This window comes from Neovison vison, chromosome 13 (assembly GCF_020171115.1).
Source record: "Neovison vison isolate M4711 chromosome 13, ASM_NN_V1, whole genome shotgun sequence".
NCBI lineage: Eukaryota > Metazoa > Chordata > Mammalia > Carnivora > Mustelidae > Neogale > Neogale vison.
This window is the reverse complement of record NC_058103.1, coordinates 118,638,073-118,657,648: the sequence shown is the minus strand read 5'-3', so window position 1 is coordinate 118,657,648 and position 19,576 is coordinate 118,638,073. Positions and strand designations below refer to the sequence as shown.

The 19,576-nt window shown below is 35.5% G+C and overlaps 1 protein-coding gene across 2 annotated transcripts in view; it reads right to left on the bottom strand.

Annotated features, from left to right (window-relative positions):
• SCAPER (S-phase cyclin A associated protein in the ER) overlaps positions 1–19,576 on the bottom strand; it is a 569,517-nt gene that overhangs the window by 381,075 nt on the left and 168,866 nt on the right. For both annotated transcript variants that reach the window (XM_044231262.1, XM_044231263.1), the window contains exon 16: positions 4,697–4,852. In XM_044231262.1, the coding sequence (XP_044087197.1) occupies positions 4,697–4,852 (156 nt within the window). The remainder of the gene's footprint in view (positions 1–4,696; positions 4,853–19,576) is intronic.

Here is a 19,576-nt window from a genome sequence, read left to right as displayed (position 1 = left end):
CTGGACCCCCCTACCCACCAAAAAAAACCCAAAAAACAAAAAACAAAAACAGAAATAAGTAGGGACTTTCTGGCTTACAAGTTTAAAAAGATTTTCTTCCACTAGGGTAGATAGGGTTTGTTGTAGGTATGAAGTTACTGTTGTCAGTGTAATTACGTATTAGAAGTATTCATGTCTTCTCAGTGTTCTCAAACAGGAACCGCTTTATTATTTTTTTTCTGTCACTTATTGGGCACTTACTATGCTAAACACTTAGCTAAGTCATTATTTACATAAGCAGTTTTTTTTTTACATATACATATTTTATTTTATTTTATTTTTTTTTGGTTTTCATTCTTTCTTCTTTTTTTTTTCCAATTTATTTATTTTCAGAAAAACAGTATTCATTATTTTTTCACCACACCCAGTGCTCCATGCAATCCGTGCCCTCTATAATACCCACCACCTGGTACTACATAAGCAGTTTTGACATTACAAGAAACTGGTGCTCTCTAAGGCAAAATGACTTGTACAAGGCTATATAAATAATACTTAGAAGAACCTAGATCAGTGTGGCCAGGGAGAGATTGTGTGAGCTACCTGGGGAATGGGGATGAATACAATCAAAACATAGGAAACAACAGGTGTCAGTGAGGATGTGGAGAAAAAGGAAACCTTCCTCTTGCACTGTTGGTGGGAATGCAAACTGGTACAGCAATTCTGGAAAACAGTATGAAGATTCCTAAAAAGCTAAAAATAGAATTACTCTCATGGGGCACCTGGGTGGCTCAGGGGGTTAAGCCTCTGCCTTCAGCCAAGTCATGATCTCAGGATTCTGGGATTGAGCCCCGCAGTGGGCTCTCTGCTCAGCCAGGAGCCTGCTTCCCCCTCTCCTTGCCTCTCTGACTACTTGTGATCTCTGTCTGTCAAATAAATAAATAAAATCTTGAAAAAAAATAGAATTACCCTCTGATACAGCAATGTCACTATTGGGTATTTACCCCCAAAACAGAAAAACACTATTTCAAATGAATACAAGCACCCCTATGTTTATAGCAGCATTCTTTACAATAGCCAAAATATGGAAGCAGCCCAAGTGTCCATTGACTGATGAGTGGATAAAGAAGATGTGGTATACACACACACACACACACACACATCCCAGAATATTATTCTGTCATGAAAAGAATAAAATCTGCCATTTACAACGACATGGATAGAGCAGAAAGTATATGCTAAGTGAAATAAATCAGAGAAAGACAAATACCATATGATTTCACTCATATGTGGGATTTAAGAAACAAATGTGCAAAGGAAAAAAAAAAGAGACAAACCAAGAAACAGACTGGTAACTACAGAGAACCAACTGATAGTTACCAGGGGGGTGGGTGGGGTACCAGTGGGGGGGATGGGTGAAATAGGTCGTGGGGATTAAGGAGGGCACTTATGAACTTGTGATGAGCACTGGGTGATGTATGAAATTGTTGAATCACTATATTGTACAACTGAAACTAATATAACACTTATGTTAACTGAAATTAAAAGAAAAGCTTAAAAAAAATCTGTATTATGTCTGAAAACACATTTCACAATAAAATCCAAAAGGCTTAGGATTAAATATAAAAAACTAAACCAGAACTTTTCACTTCATATTTTGTAAAACTAAAAGCTTTAAAAATATACTTTCAAAAATTATAAAATGGTCTTATAAATAATATAATATGTGTATATATATATATATACTTTATGTGTATGTGCAATGTAGCCAAGTTGACTCTATATAACATCAACTTGCTGATTTTATTCATGTATATAAGATATACTCCAACAACGTATAAGAAGAAATAACTGGATTTCAAACTGTATTCAGTCTTTCAATTTTTGTTTTTAATTAATGGAAAAAGATAATTGGTAACTATAGTTAATGAATAAAATCGGTAAATTCAGCTACTATTTTCCTTTCTAAAATTTAAGTTTTTTAAATAAAAGAAACTTGGTACCCTACATAAGCATTTCATACAGGACAGGAGTTCCATAACTATTTGTTAAATGAAGGATAAGTTTATAAAATAATATGCATTATAAATCTAATCACATACAAATAATGAATTAGAAAGATGTCTAATTCTTAGCCTTCTGAAACCTCTGAAACACTCATACACTTTGCTTTATAGTCAGGGATTTGTTTATGGCAGCCTAAGAATGGATAATACAAATCCCTACCATTTTAGGCCTATAATTCAAATGATTGGGCAAAAGGAATGGCAGAATATCTAAAGAAATTGGGACTTCAAACTAACCAATAATTTACATAAGAAAAATGACAAATTGAGAAATATGATGACAGCATTTACTTAGTATTTTACCTACAAAAAGAAGGATCACAATTGCCTGTAACCATTTATGGGAATGCTAAAATGTTAAAGTAGGGAAAGTAAAGCAGACAGAGGATCTTAATATTATTTTATCTAGAGAATATGTGGCATTAGTGCCTTGCACATCTAGTAATAACTACACATTAAAAATTTTTAGTTATATATATGCTATATATTATCAGTGGACTTTTCCGACATCAAAAATGTCAAGTCCTATTGGGTAGGGTATGTGCTGTGAAGTGTGTAAATCTGGCAATTCACAGACCTGTACCCCTGGGGATAAAAACACATTATGTTTATAAAAAAAAAAAAATAAATTTTTTTAAATGTCAAGTCCTTTTTCCTAGCCTGTGCAAAAGAGGTCTTCTCCTCCTCTTCCCAAGGAAATGTGCCTTGTCTGTGAAGACAATCCTAACAGCGTGGAGGTGGCCCTTGCTGCTGGCATGCAGGTGGTCAAGGCTGCATATGGAAACGTGCACCAACACTTGACATCAAAGGCCACTCTCGTACTGGATTCCCTGCTGGACTACCAGCCCAAGTTTTCGGTTTGCCGCCCTACAAGTGAACAGCCTGCCACACTTCTCTAGGAGTCATGGCCACTGCACCCACTCTGATGACCCATGCTACCCAGAAAAATCACCATGTAAGTAGCACTTCCAGCAGACGAGGTTGGCCTTCTCATCCCATGTGGGCTTGGCCTACTCTGGCTGCTGATGACAAATCATGACACAGGTAAGAAACAGCAAAGCAGAAACAGTCCAGAACAGAAATCAAAACACTCATTTGCATAATCATAAACAATATGTGAATGATCATACAATGTCATTATATTTGAATAATCATGCAAGAGTCATATACAGCAAATATATATACATACATATACACAGCTGTATATGAGTACTTGTACATGTACACATATATATATGTGTGTATTTGTACATGCATATATATATATGTAAAATATATCCTTTTCCAAGACAAAGTGAAATTAAATTTGTGTTCTTTTCTTTTTTAGTTGTTCTAAACCCTGGCTGTAAAAGTTAAAATGTGTGTAGGTGTGGGTGTGTGTTTGTGTGTATGCTTATATATTGTATATGCTTACCTGTGTATGAATATATATGTCATAATCATATATTTCCTACACTACTTCACTTGCTTAAGTGTTGGTCTTAATGTTCCACAGCAACTGAGAAAAGAGATGGTAACTGTATTTGGCTTGCAATCTGAGTAGAAAAGTCAAGTCATGGATATACCCCTGAGAAATCATGGATATACCCCTGAGAAATCATCTTTCTAAGCAAAACTGAGTATTTCTGTGGCCTCAAAATCTCTCTGTGGACCTCTACTCAAAAGCAAATTTGGAGTCATACCATATTTTCAGTGTGGTATTTTCAAGATTCTTAAAAAACATAAATTTTCAACATTCTTAAAAAAACATAAATTTCTACTTAATTAATTACAATTTGCAATTACATAAATTATATTAAGATTTAAATAGTTACATACATGCTATTCTAATGAACCTGGGAAAACAAACTTAAAATAAGCAAATGTAGAAAATAAGCAAATAAGAAAATGTATCTTGAAATCTTATATCTAGGTGAATGTCCACATTTGAGGATGTTTTCTACCTCAAAAAAAAAAATCCTCCTCCTCTAAAAACATTTATTTTCCTAATACAGTCTTTGACGCAAATATAATTTTAATTCAAAATGCACACTTGCCATAAAGTCTTATGGGCAAGACAATCTACTGCAATAAAGTCTTATGGTCAAAATCTAAAACAGTTTATAAATATCAGTACGATTTATGTGTTAACCTTTCTTCCTATCCTGAAATGGTAGCTAAATTAGGGTTTAACCACAGAGGACAAAAGCTAAGCAACTAAAAGTATCCGATGATACTGCCCAATAAAGGACAGGCATTCCTTGTCATGAGCATAAAGATCGCCCAGTTCTGTAAGGCTACATCTACTGGTTCAAACAAAATCCTTTTGTGTGGAATTGAAGGAGCATATTCTTATGAAACCCAATTAGCAAAAAATAAATAATCTGTCCAAAGCAATTTAGTCTTTCACCTGGTTGAGACTATAGATTCAACTAGATTCAGACTCTAGTCTCAATCTAGTTTGACTGCTCTGTGTTGATGAAAACACTGATTATCTCATCTGAAGGAATATACATTGTCTTTTGGCAATCAGACTTCATGTTTCCAGAATGCTATACCAAACCATGCACCCTTGGGTCAAGACTAGGTTTTAATCCTTTTTGGATCCTCAGCACATAGCTCAGAGCCTAGGATATGGCAGGTGTTCAATAACTGCTTGCCAAATAAAATTCTACCTGAACAGCTTCATCACGTGCTTGTTTTTCCTCCTGTCTTCGCTGACGTTCTTCCTGTAACTCATTAAGCCTCTGTTCATATTCCTTCAATTTTGATAAGACATCATGGCGCTTATTCTGGGCTTCAAGGGTATTTATGAAGGCAATTTCATTCACCTTCGATAAAAACAAAGAAAGTGAGTATTAAATCAAGTTAATTCTAAGACACACCACAAAAATAAGAAACCTAACAGCAGTCTTTGATAGTAATATAAACTACTAATAAGGCATAAAACAAAATAGCTTTTTTCTTTTAATATTGGCCTCAAAAATGGATAGTAATCCAGTGTATGTAAGAAACCCAAAGGCATAAGAATTGATTTAGAACAAATATTTTAGTGGCAGATCTTAAGCTAAGAAACAAATCAAGATTCTTAAAAAAACATAAATTTCTACTTAATTAATTACAATTTGCAATTACATAAATTATATTAAGATTTAAATAGGTACATACATGCTATTCTAATGAACCTGGGAAAACAAACTTAAAATAAGCAATAAATCATTTTTCTTCAACATACAGCAAATAAGTGACAAGTAGGAATAAGGTAGTAAAATATCTATGACATCTTCAACTTCACATATGTTGATACTTACTAGTCAAGTTTTGCTAGAAAGCATAGTTTTTATGAGTAAAGTTTAGCAAAAGATAAAGCTGGAAAAAGTCAGTTGGGATCAAATTTCTCATTTTTGAAAGCCAGAGTGAAGGCATACTACAGTGAAATGGTAGACTGACTCTGACAGAAGTACAGACTCCAGGAATCCATGCTGGTGGAATAAAACCTATCATGAGGCATGTTAAAAATCTCAGACAAACTATGGAAAGAACCAAGATGCCCTTCAACGGATGAATGGATAAGGAAGATGTGGTCCATATACACTATGGAGTATTATGCCTCCATCAGAAAGGACGAATATCCAACTTTTGTAGCAACATGGACGGGACTGGAAGAGATTATGCTGAGTGAAATCAGTCAAGCAGAGAGAGTCAATTATCATATGGTTTCACTCATTTGTGGAGCATAACCAATAGCATGGAGGACAAGGGGCGTTAGAGAGGAGTAGGGAATTTGGGTAAATTGGAAGGGGAGGTGAACCATGAGAGACTATGGACTCTGAAAAACAGTCTGAGGGGTTTGAAGTGGCGGGGGGGTGGGAGGTTGGGGTACCAGGTGGTGGGTAGTATAGAGGGCACGGCTTGCATGGAGCACTGGGTGTGGTGAAAAAATAATGAATACTGTTTTTTCTGAAAGTAAATAAACTGAAAAAAAAAAGAATGCAAAAGTTGGGTAAACATTTCAAACTGTGATGTTGGTCAAAGGGTACAAAGTTTCAATCATGCAAGATGAGTAAGTTTTAGAGATGTACAGCATGGTGATGACATTTAAAAAATACTTGAAATTTGCTAAGAAGATAGATCTTCAATTTTCTCAGCATATACACAAACACATAAATGGTAATTAAGTAGAGGTGACAGATATGTTAATTAGCTAGGCTGTGATCATTCCACAATGTATACGTATACTAAACATCATGCTGTAAACCTTAATATATATAATTTCAATATGTCAATGATGTCTCAATAAAGCTATAAATAAGTAAACAGAACAGAAGTTAACAGAAAAATTAAAAACCCAGTCTAGAAGAAAACATAACCTAAGGAAAACCAGAAAACTCCCTTGGCAAACTATTTAATATAAAAGAAGTTAAAAAAAAACCCTGAATTTAAAGGTGCAAACAAATGGTAAGAGAACAAAACAATAAAAGATTAGAAAGCTAAGGAAACAAAGTTAGAACAAAATTAATTCTATCACTGAATTAGAAAAAGCATGGAGCAAATAAAAATGACAAAAAATGATATCACTAAATAGAGGCAAGTCTTAATGTTAACATTAACATTATGTAATGCTAACATAGCATTAACAATGTTAATGCAGAACTTAAAATGAAAATTTATGTATAAGTAATAAGCTCTGAATATAATGAACAGGTCAAGATGGCCAAATACAAGGATGAGTAATATCTTTAGTTAAGAAAGACAAGGGGCACCTGGGTGGTTCAGTCAGTTAAGCACTTGACTCTTGGTTTAGAGCTCAGGTCATGATCTCAGGGTCCTGGGATTAAGCCCTGCCTCCAGTTCCAGGTTCTGTACACAACATGGATCCTGCTTGTCCCTCTCCACAGCCCCCTGCTCTTCCCTCCACTCAGGTGCACTCTCTCAAAAATAAGTAAGTAAAATCTTTGAAAACAAAAAAGACAAAAGAAAATATTCCAACATATAACATGGAAAACTTTCTATGGGGGGAAAAAAGAAAGCAAACTTAAAATTGAAGGAGCACATGTTATTTCATGAAAAAATGTTCAATACCAAGAATATCCTTATTAAATCTTAGTAAATTATAAAATGCTAAGGAAGAAGAATAAATTTAAGCTTCCAACCAGTAAATGCAAATCACCTACAAGAAGGAGAGGAGGAAAACTCAGTATAGCCTCAGGTTCTCCCCAGAAGTAGTTAATGCTAGAAGAAAATAAAGTCTACAAAATTTTGAAGGAAAAACATTACGAACCATGAACCTGATCTCTAGCAAAAATGTATTCAGAAGAAATCCCTCAGCCTTAGATATGGAAGAACTCAAGGAATAGAGAATATATAAGTTCTTCCTGAAAAAATCACTTGTTAATAAAATCCACCCAACCAGAGACAAGTCAAAACAAACAACTCATAAATGGAGAATGAGTGAAGCTGTAAGTCCATTTATATACAGAAGGAAAAATCACACTAATGAATTTATAATTTCAGAAGTATAAATGTTATCTATCTTAACAATGTAAAAACAATAAAACTGTGAAAAATTGTTGGGAGGAGATTAGGACAATAGAAAGAAATGGTTGTGCTAGTTTCCTCAAAACTTTATACAATGAAATAGAGTGTAGTAAATATAAGCACTCCAAACTCTGAATTCTTCATAATTTTCATAATCTTAAAAGAAATTATTAAAAACAATGCCTTTTGTGAGAAAGAAACATTTATTATAAATCAAAAATTCCCTCAATTTTACTGCCATTTTATTTCCATCTCCTAAAATGGAAATAAAATCAAGTTTAATACTTCTTATTCATAAGTACCATTTATAGTATAATTCTATTTTTTTTAAGTTACATATTCATGCCATCTGAATATTATTCTAGAGAGATGTCTGGACATCTCTCTATTTGCCATTAGGTATGTCTTTGGTGGCTAGTTCTGAGGTGGAATTTTGAGTTGCTCTTGCTATATTGCTTCAGTTCTTTAAAATGAAAACAAACTATTTCTATAATAATTATGGCTACTACTCTTAATATAAATAATATTAAAGAAAGCTAAGGAAATGCATTTATACTAAGACTTGAAGATAAACGAAAATCTCTGAAAGTTTTTGAGGTAAGAGGTAATACAATAATATCTTGCAGAAAGATTAATTTAAAGGGAAAAGGGAGAAAAAGGCAAGCGTAACAACTACAAATATTTAGGAGGGAGATTTAAAAAAAAAAAACCAAAACACCTGGTGGCAGTTATCATAAAAACACATGAGAGACTAAAGAACTGTAAAATTTGCAGCTCAGTATATACATGGGAAATGGAGGAAGAAGTCGAAAAGATCAGCTTATCTTTTTGCTATATATAAAAGAATTACTCAAAACAACAACAACAATGAATCGAAGTAAATGATCAGAACTTTGCCAAGTCTAAGTTAATGGGAAATTAGTGATACCATTATCTGAGATACATATTTCAGGAGAAGCAGATAGTGCAGAAGACAGAAGCAGTGAGCTGATGAGTTCCACTGAATAAAATCATCAAGAAATAGATAACTGAATCCAAACATCAGTTGTGGCCACAAAACAAGTCTTAACAAATTCCAAAAGACTGAAGTCATGCCATGCATCTTTTCCAACCACAACACCATGAAATTAGAAATCAAACCTGAGAAAAAATTCTGGAAATAACAGAAAAATATGGAGATTAAATAACATGCAACTAAACAATGAATGGGTCAACCAAGAAATCAAAGAGAAAATTTAAAAATACCTGGAGATAAGTGAAAACATAACAGTCCAAAATCTTTGTGATGCAGCAAATGCTCTTCTAAGAGGGAAGTGTACAACAATATAGGCCTACCTCAAGTAGCAAGAAAAAGCTCAAATAAACAATCTAAACTTATACCTAAAAGAGCTAGAAAAAGAACAACAAACAAAATAAACAGAACAGTACAAGGAAAGAAACAATAAGGATTACAAACATAAATAAATTAAATAGAAACTAAGAAAACCATAGAAGAGATCAGTGAAACCAGATTGTTTGAAAAGATCATCAAAATTGATAAACCTTTAGACAGACACATTAAAAAAAAATTTTTTTCAAACAAAATCAGAAAAAAAAATCAGACACAAAAGAAATACAAAGGATTTTAAGAATATGCCATGAAAAATTATATGCGAACAAATGGACAACATAGAAAAAATGGATAAATTCCTAGAAACCTATAATCTACTAAAACAGAACCAGGAAGAAATAGAAAATTTGAACAGACTGATCAATGAAATTTAAACATTTAAAGAAGTGTTAATAACTATACTTCTTAAGCTATTAAGAAAAAAGAAGAAAAAGAAGAAGAAGAGGAGGAGGAGGAGGAGGAAGAAAAGCTTCCAAATCCATTCTGTGAGGCCAACATTATCCTGATACCAAAACTGGATAAAGACACTACAAAAAAAAAAGAGACCTACAAGTCAGAATCTCAGATGAACACACAAGCAAAAATCCTCAACAAAATATCAGTGAATCCAACAATACACTAAAAAATCATTCTCCATGATCAAATGGGATTTATTCCTGGGATGCAAGGGTAATTCAATATGCACAAATCAATCAACTAGACACACCTCTCAATAAGAAAAAGGATGAAAATCATATGATCATTTCAACAGATGAAAGAAAGCATCTGATAAAGTACAACATCCACTTATGGTAAAAACTCTAAACACAGTAGTAGGTTTATGGGGAATACACCTTAACATAATAAAGGTTATCTATGAAAAATCCACAGCTAACACCACACTCAATGGTGAAAAGCTGAGAGCTTTCCCCCTTAGATCAGGAACAAGACAAGGATGTCCTTTCTCACCGCTTTCATTCTGGAAGTCCTAGCCACAGCAATCAGACAAGAAAAAGAAATTGGTAAGGAAGAAGTAAAACATCCCCTACTTGTAGATAATATAATACTATATATAGAAAGCCCTAAATGCTTCACAAAAAAACTACTAGAACTGATAAATAAATTCTGTAAGGACACAAGATACAAAATCAATACACAGAAATCTGTTGCTTTCTATACACTAATAATAAAGTAGCAGAAGGAGAAATTAAGAAAATAATCCCATTTATAACTGCACCAAAAATAATAAAATATCTGGGAAAAGACTTAGCCAAAAAGGTCAAAGACCTTCCGAAAACTATACAACATTGATAAAGAAACCGAAGATGACACAAACAAATGGAAAGACACTCATGCTTATACATTGGGAGAAGAAATATTGTTAAGACATCCATACAACCCATTAATGCAATCCCTATCAAATCACCAACAGCACTTTTTCACACAATTAGAATAAATAACCCTAAAATTTGTGTGGAACCATGTAAGACCACAAATAGCCAAAGCAATTTTAAAAAAGAACAACTGGAGGTATTGCAAACTGAGATTTCAAGATAAAATATTAAACTGTAGAAATAAAAACAGTATGGTACAGACACAAAAACAGACCTACAGATCTAGGGAACACAAGAGAAGAGCCCGGAAATACACCCATGATTATACAATCAATTAATTTTTGACAAAGGAGGCAAAAATATACATTGGAAAAAGACGTCTCTTCAACAAACGGTGCTAGGAAAACTGGACAGCTACATGCTAAAGAATGAAACTGGACCACTTTCTTATGTCATACACAAAAATAAACTCATAATGGATTAAAGATCTAAATATGAGACATGAAATCATAAAAATCTTCAAAGAGGAAAATAAAGCAGCATTTTCTCAAACATCAGCTGAAGTAACATTTTTCTAGGTATGTCTTCTGAGGCAAGGGAAACAAAAGCAAAAATAAACTACTTGGAATACATCAAATTTAAAAGATCCTCAAAGCACCCTGAAACTAATATACTATACGTTAACTACAGTGAATTTAAATTAAAAAAATTTTTTAAATAAAAATAAAGCTTCTCAAAGCAATCCACACATTTAATGCAACCCCAATCATAATAGAACTATCATTTTTCACAGAGCTAGAACAAACAATCCTAAAATTTGTATGGAACCACAAAAGACCACAAATAGCCAAAGCAATCTTGAAAAGGAAATGCAAAACTGGAAGCATCACAATTCCAGACTTCAAGCTATATTACAAAGCTGTAGTGATCAAGGCAGTATGATACTGGCACAAAAACAGACACATAGATCAAAGAATGAAAAATCCAGAAATGAACAAATATGTGGTCAATTAATCTGGACAAAGCAGGAAAGAATATCCAGTAGAAAAAAGAGACAGCCTCTTCAACACATGGTGTTGGGAAAACTGGACAGCAACATGCAAAAGAATGAAACTGGAACACACTCTTATACCATACACAAACACAAATTCAAAACGGATTAAAGACCTGAATGTGAGACCATAAAAATCTTAGTGATGATTACATGCAGTAACTTCTTTGACAGGGGCCATAGTACCTTCTTACTAGCTATGCCTCCTCAGGTAAGGGAAATAAAAGCAAAAATAGACTATTAGGACTTCATCAAAATAGAAAGTTTCTGCACAGTGAAGGAAATATTCAGCAAAACTAAAAGGCAACCTATGGAATGGGAAAAGATATTTGCAAACAACATATCTGATAAAGGGTTAGTATCCAAAATATATAAGAAACTTATAAAACACAACACCCCAAAATGAGTGATTCGATTTAAAAATGGGCAGAAGGAGGAGTCAAGATGGTGGAGAAGTAGCAGGCTGAGACAACATCAGGAAGCAGGAGATCAGCTAGATAGCTTATCTAACCATTGCAAACACCTACAATCCAATGGGAAATCGAAGAGAAGAAGAGCAACAATTCTAGAAACAGAAAATCGATCAATTTCTGAAAGGTAGGACCTGCAGAGAAGTGAATCCAAATGACAGGAAGATAGACCACAGCGGGAGGGGTCGGCTCCCAGCAAGCGGCAGAGCAATGGAGCACAAAATCAGGATATTTAAAAGTCTGCTCCACGGAGGGACATCGCTCCAGAGCTAAAACGGGGGAAGCCCATGCAGGGTCAGCATAACCTCACATCCCACGGGGTCATAGAAGGACCAGGGGTGTCTGAGTGTCGCAGAGCTTGCAGGTATTAGAGCGGGGAAGCCAGCTACAGCGACAAAGACGAGGAGTGAGCCCTCAGCTTGGGGTAACCTTGAACCAGTCGCAGGCTGGGTGAGCTTGGAGCACGGCCAGAGGCCACGGAGACAGAAGGGCCCCAGCGCTTTTCTCCAAGTGTGACCAATAGAGCGCTTTCCTACAAGCAAGACCAGAGGCAGGGAGACGGCGGCGGTTGGGAGCTTTTCTCTGAGGGCTCACTGAGGAGTGGGACCCTGAGCACTCGGCTCCTCTGGCAGGAGACCGGGAGGCCGCCATTTTCATTCCCGTCCTCCAGAACTCTACGGAAAGAGCTCAGGGAACAAAAGCTCCCGAAAGCAAACCCAAGCCCATTACTTAGCCCGGCCCCTGGTAAGGGCGGTGCAATTCCACCTGGGGCAAAGACACTTGCGAATCACTATAACAGGCCCAGAAAATCAACAAGAAACCCAAGTAAGACCAACTTCACTCACCAAGAACAGCGAAATTCTGGAGGAGGAGAAAGCAAATCTTATCTGGACAAAATGACAAGGCAGAAAAACTTACCACAGAAAAAAGAACAAGAGCCAGTACCAAAGTCTGGGGACCTAATCAATACAGACATTGGTAATATGACAGATCTAGAGTTCAGAATGATGATTCTCAAGGTTCTAACCAGGCTCGAAAAAGGCAAAGAAGAAACCCTCTCTGGAGAGATAAAAGCCCTTTCTGGAGAAATAAAAGAACTAAAATCTAACCAAGTTGAAATCAAAAAAGCTATTAATGAGGTGCAATAAAAAATGGAGGCTCTTACTGCTAGGATAAATGAGGCAGAAGAAAGATTTAGTGACAGAGAATAAAGAAGCTGAGCAAAGGAGAGACAAACAAATACTGGGCCATGAGGAGAGAATTTGAGAGATAAGTAACACCATAAGACAACACAACATTAGAATAATTGGGATTCCAGAAGAAGAAGAAAGAGAGAGGGGGGCAGAAGGTATATTAGAGAGAATTATTGTAGAGAATTTCCCTAATATGGCAAAGGGAACAAACATCAAAATCCAGGAGATGCTAAGAATGCCCCTCAAAATCAATAAAAATAGGTCCACACTTCATCACCTAATAGTAAAATTTACAAGTCTTAGCGACAAAAAGAAAATCCTAAAAGCAGCCCAAGAAAAGAAGTCTGTAACATACAAGGATAAAAACATTAGATTGGCAGCAGACTTATCCACAGAGACCTGGCAGGCCAGAAAGAGCTGGCATGATATATTCAGAGCACTAAACGAGAAAAACATGTAGCCAAGAATACTATATCCAGCTAGGCTATCATTGAAAATAGAAGGAGAGATAAAAAGCTTCCAGGACAAACAAAAACTGAAAGAATTTGCAAACACCAAACCAGCTCTACAGGAAATACTGAAAGGGGTCCTCTAAGCAAAGAGAGACCCTAAAAGTAGTATATCAGAAAGAAACAGAGACAATATACAATAACAGTTACCTTACAGGCAATAAAATGGCACTAAATTCATATCTCTCAATAGTTACCCTAATGTTAATGGGCTAAATGCCCCAAACAAAAGACACAGGGTATCAGAATGGATAAAAAAAACAAAACCCATCAATATGCTGCCTACAAGTAACTCATTTTAGACCCGAAGACACCTCCAGATTTAAAGTGGGGGGGTGGGAAACAATGTACCATGCTAATGGACATAGAAGAAAGCTGGGGTGGCAATCCTTATATCAGATCAATTAGATTTTAAGCCAAAGACTATAATAAGAGGTGAGGAAGGAAACTATATCATACTCAAAGGGTCTGTCCAACAAGAAGACCTAACAATTTTAAATATCTATGCCCCTAACGTGGGAGCAGCTAACTATATAAACCATTTAATAACAAAATCAAAGAAATACATTGACAATAATACAATAATAGTAGGGGACTTTAATACTCCCCTCACTGAAATGGACAGATCATCTAAGCAAAAGATCAAAAAGGAAATAAAGACCTTAAATGACACATTGGACCAGATGGACATCACAGATATATTCAGAACATTCCATCCCAAAGAAACAGAATATATATTCTTCTCTAGTGCACACGGAACTTTCTCCAGAATAGATCACATCCTGGGACATAAATCAGATCTCAACTGGTATCAAAAGATTGGGATCATTCCCTGCATATTTTCAGACCACAATGATCTAAAGCTAGAACTCAATCACAAGAGGAAATTTGGAAAGAACCTAAGTAGATGGAGACTAAACAGCATCCTTCTAAAAAATGAATGGGTCAACCGGAAAATTAAAGAAGAATTGAAAAAATTCATGGAAAAAAATGATAATGAAAACACAATGGTTCAAAATCTGTGGGACACAACCAAGGCAGTCCTGAGAGGAATATATATAGTGGTACAAGCCTTTCTCAAGAAACAAGAAAGGTCTCAAATACACAACCTAACCCTACACTTAAAGGAGCTAGAGAAAGAACATCAAAGAAAGCCTAAACCCAGCAGAAGAAGAGAAATCATAAAGATCAGAGCAGAAATCAATGAAACTAAAAAAACAATAGAACAAATCAACGAAACTAGGAGCTGGTTCTTTGAAAGAATTAATAAGATTGACAAACCCCTGGCCAGACTTATCAAAAAGAAAAGAGAAAGGACCCAAATAAATAAAATCATGAATGAAAGAGGAGAGATCACAACCAACACCAAAGAAATACAAACAATTATAAGAACATACTATGAGCAACTCTATGCCAACAAATTTGACAATCTAGAAGAAATGGATGCATTCCTAGAAACATATAAACTACCACAACTCAACCAGGAAGATATAGAAAACCTGAACAGATTATGCTGAGTGAAATAAGTCAAGCAGAGAGAGTCAATTATCATATGGTTTCACTTATTTGTGGAGCGTAACAAATAGCATGGAGGACAAGGGGCGTTAGAGAGGAGAAGGGAATTTGGGTAAATTGGAAGGGGAGGTGAACCATGAGAGACTATGGACTCTGAAAAACAATCTGAGGGGTTTGAAGTGGTGGGGGGGTGGGAGGTTGGGGTACCAGGTGGTGGGTATTATAGAGGGCACGGCTTGCATGAAGCACTGGGTGTGGTGAAAAAATAATGAATAATGTTTTTCTGAAAATAAATAAATTGAAAAAAAAGAAAAAAAAAGAAAACCTGAACAGACCCATAACCAGTAAAGAGACTGAAACAGTCATCAAAAATCTCCAAACAATCAAAAGTCCAGGGCCAGATGGCTTCCCAGGGGAATTCTACCAAACATTTAAAGAATTAATTCCTATTCTCCTGAAACTGTTCCAAAAAATAGAAATGGAAGGAAAACTTCCAAACTCATTTTATGAGGCCAGCATCACCTTGATCCCAAAACCAGACAAGAATCCCATCAAAAAAGAGAGCTATAGGCCAATATCCTTGATGAACACAGATGCGAAAATTCTCACCAAAATACTGGCCAATAGGATCCAACAGTACATTAAAAGGATTATTCACCACGACCAAGTGGCATATATTCCAGGGCTGCAAGGTTGGTTCAACAACCACAAATCAATCAATGTGATACAATACATTAATAAAAGAAAGAATAAGAACCATATGATACTCTCAATAGATGCTGAAAAACCATTTGACAAAGTACAGCATCCCTTCCTGATCAAAACTCTTCAAAGTGTAGGGATAGAGGGCACATACCTCAATATCATAAAAGCCATCTATGAAAAACCCACCGCAAATATCATTCTCAATGGAGAAAAACTGAAAGCTTTTCCGCCAAGGTCAGGAACACGGTAAAGATGTCCGTTATCACCACTACTGTTCAACACAGTACTAGAAGTCCTAGCCTCAGCAATCAGACAACAAAAAGAAATTAAAGGCATCCAAATTGGCAAAGAAGAAATCAAACTATTACTCTTTGCAGATGATATGATACTATATGTGGAAAACCCAAAAGACTCCACTCCAAAACTGCTAGAACTTGTATAAGAATTCAGTAAAGTGTCAGGATATAAAGTCAATGCACAGAAATCAGTTGCATTTCTTTACACTAACAACAAGACAGAAGAAAGAGAAATTAAGGAGTCAGTCCCATTTACAATTGCACCCAAAACCATAAGATACCTAGGAATAAACCTAACCATAGAGGCAAAGAATCTATACTCAGAAAACTATAAGGTACTCATGAAAGAAATTGAGGAAGACACAAAGAAATGGAAAAATGTTCCATGCTCATGGATTGGAAGAACAAATATTGTGAAAATGTCTATGCTACCTAAAGCAATCTACACATTTAATGCAATCCCTATCAAAATCCTGTCCATTTTTTTCAAAGAAACAGAACAAACAATCCTAAAATTTATATGGAACCAGAAAAGACCTCGAATAGCCAAAGGATTATTGAAAAAGAAAGCCAAAGTTGGTGGCATCACAATTCCGGACTTCAAGCTCTATTACAAAGCTGTCATCATCAAGACAGCATGGTACTGGCACAAAAACAGACACATAGATCAATGGAACAGAACAGAGAGCCCAGAAACAGACCCTCAACTCCATGATCAACTAATTTTTGACAAAGCAGGAAGGAATGTCCAATGGAAAAAAAACAGCCTTTCAACAAATGGTGCTGGGAAAATTGGAAAGCCACATGCAGAAAAATGAAATTGGACCATTTCCTTACACCATACACGAAAATGGACTCAAAATGGATGAAGGACCTCAATGTGAGAAAGGAATCCATCAAAATCCTTGAGGAGAACATAGGCAGCAACCTCTTCGACCTCAGCCGCAGCAACTTCCTCCTAGGAACATCGCCAAAGACAACAGAAGCAGGGCAAAAATGAACTATCGGGATTTCATCAAGATCAAAAGCTTTTGCACAGCAAAGGAAACAGTTAACAAAACCAAAAGACAACTGACAGAATGGGAGAAGATATTTGTAAATGACATATCAGATAAAGGGCTAGTATCCAAAATCTATAAAGAGCTTAGCAAACTCAACACCCAAAGAACAAATAATCCAATCAAGAAATGGGTAGAGGACATGAACAGACATTTTTCCAAATAAGACATCCAGATGGCCAACAGACACATGACAAGATCTCAACATCACGCATCATCAGGGGAAATACAAATCAAAACTACAATGAGATGTCACCTCACACCAGTTAGAATGGCTAAAATCAACAAGAAATAACAGGTGCTGGCAATAATGCAAAGAAGGGGGAACCCTCTTACACTGCCGGTGAGAATGCAAACTGGTGCAGCCACCGTGGAAGACAGTATGGAGGTTCCTAAAATATTAAGAATAGAACTACCCTACAATCCTTCAACTGTGCTACTAGGTATTACCCAACAAATACAAAATTACTAATTCAAAGGGATATATGCAAGCTGATGTTCACAGCAACATTATCTACAAAAGTAGCCCAGATGACCAGACTAATGAAAGGAAAAGGAGACATATTATGTGTATCTATATAGATCTATATAGATATATATATATATATATATATATATATATACAGATAGATAGATACACCCACACACACACACAGAGAGAGAGAGAGAGAGAGAGACAATGGAATATTACTTAGCTATAAATAAGAATGGAATCTTACCATTTGCAATGACATGGCTAGAACTAGAGAGTGTTGTGCTAGGTGAAATAAGACAGAGAAAGATAAATGCCATATGATCTCACTCATGTGTGTAATTTTTTTAAAAATGAGCAAAAGGGGGGGGATGTGAAGCAAACCAAGAAACAGACTATTATCTACATAGAACAGATTGATGGTTACCAGAGAGGAGGTTGGTTGGGGGGATGGGTTAAATAGACGATGGGATTAAGTAGTGCATGTGTTACGACGGGCACCGGGTATTGTATAGAAGTATTGAATCACTACATCATATAGCTGAAACTAACATTACACTCTATGTTAACTGGAATTAAATTAAAAATAAATAAATAAAAGCTTCTACAGAGCAAAGGAAACAATAAACTAAAAGATGACCTGCTGAAGGGGAAGGTATTTGCAAATGACATACATAGTAAAGGGTTAATATCCAATATATATAAACAACTTATATAACTCAACAACCCCAAAACAAATAAGCTAACTAAAAAGTAGGCAGAAGACATGAACAGACATTTTCTCCAAAGAAGACATACAGATGGCCAACAAACAAACAGAAAGATGGTCAACAAATCAAAACCACAATTAGATATCACCTCACACCTGTCAAATGGCTAAAATCAAAAACACAAGAAGCACCAAGTGTTGGAGAGGATATGGAAAAAAAGGAACCCTTGTGTACTGTTCATGGGAATGCAAACTGTTATAGCCACTGTAGAAAACAGTATGGAGGTTCCTTAAAAAATAAAAAAATAGAACTACCATATAATCCAGTAATTCTAGTACTAGGGATTTACCCAAAGATATGAAAACACTGATTCAAAAAGATGTATGTACCCCTAGGTTTACTGAAGCATTATTTATAATATCCAAATTATGGAAGCAACTCAAATGTCAATTGATAGATGAAAGGGTAAAGAATATGTGGTGTATATACACAATGGAATATTAGTCAGCCATAAAAAAGGAATGAAATCTCACCATTTGCAAGAGCATGGATGGATCAAGAGGGTATTATGTTAAGTGAAAGTAGTTAGGGAAAGACAAATACCATATGATTTCACTTATATGTGGAATTTTTAAAAAATGAACAAAGAAAAAAGAGAGAATAAAACACTCTTAAGTAGAACAATCCAGTAGTTGCCAGAGGGCAGTTGGGGAGGAGGATGAGTGAAATAGGTAATGAGAACTGAGCAATGTATAGAATTGCGAATCACTACACTGTACACCTGAAATTAATATAACACTATATGTTAAATAAACTGGAATTACAAAAGAAATTTAAAATATAAAAATTAGTTGAGGGGATGGGGCTAAAGATGCAAATCTAAGAGCACTAGAGAGACAAGAGTTGAAGCAATGATAATGATTGTGATACTGAAGAAAAAGAACAAGTGAAGTGGGGAAAGTCAGTAAAACATAGGCAGCAAAAGGAAAAGGGAAGATAGGAAAGGATTAGTTAGAAAAGCAGAAGGAAAATCAAGATAGTGCAGCATACTCTAGAAAAAGGTACCTCACTGTGTGCATAATGGAAAAAATCAGAATAGCCTTTTAAACGTACTAATAACATTCTGAAAAGCAAATGCAGTATAGCACAGAGGAAAATGGTATTATAAAGAATTCAAGAAAATATGGATGACAAGGTGATAGAAAATGGCTCAGCCTGCTCTTTCCAAGGAATGTGAAGATTTACAGAAGAACAGAATAGACAATTTGCACAACTGGGAGTACACAAGTAGGCAATCTAGAAGAAGAAAGCAGAGAAGACATAAGAAATGATGAG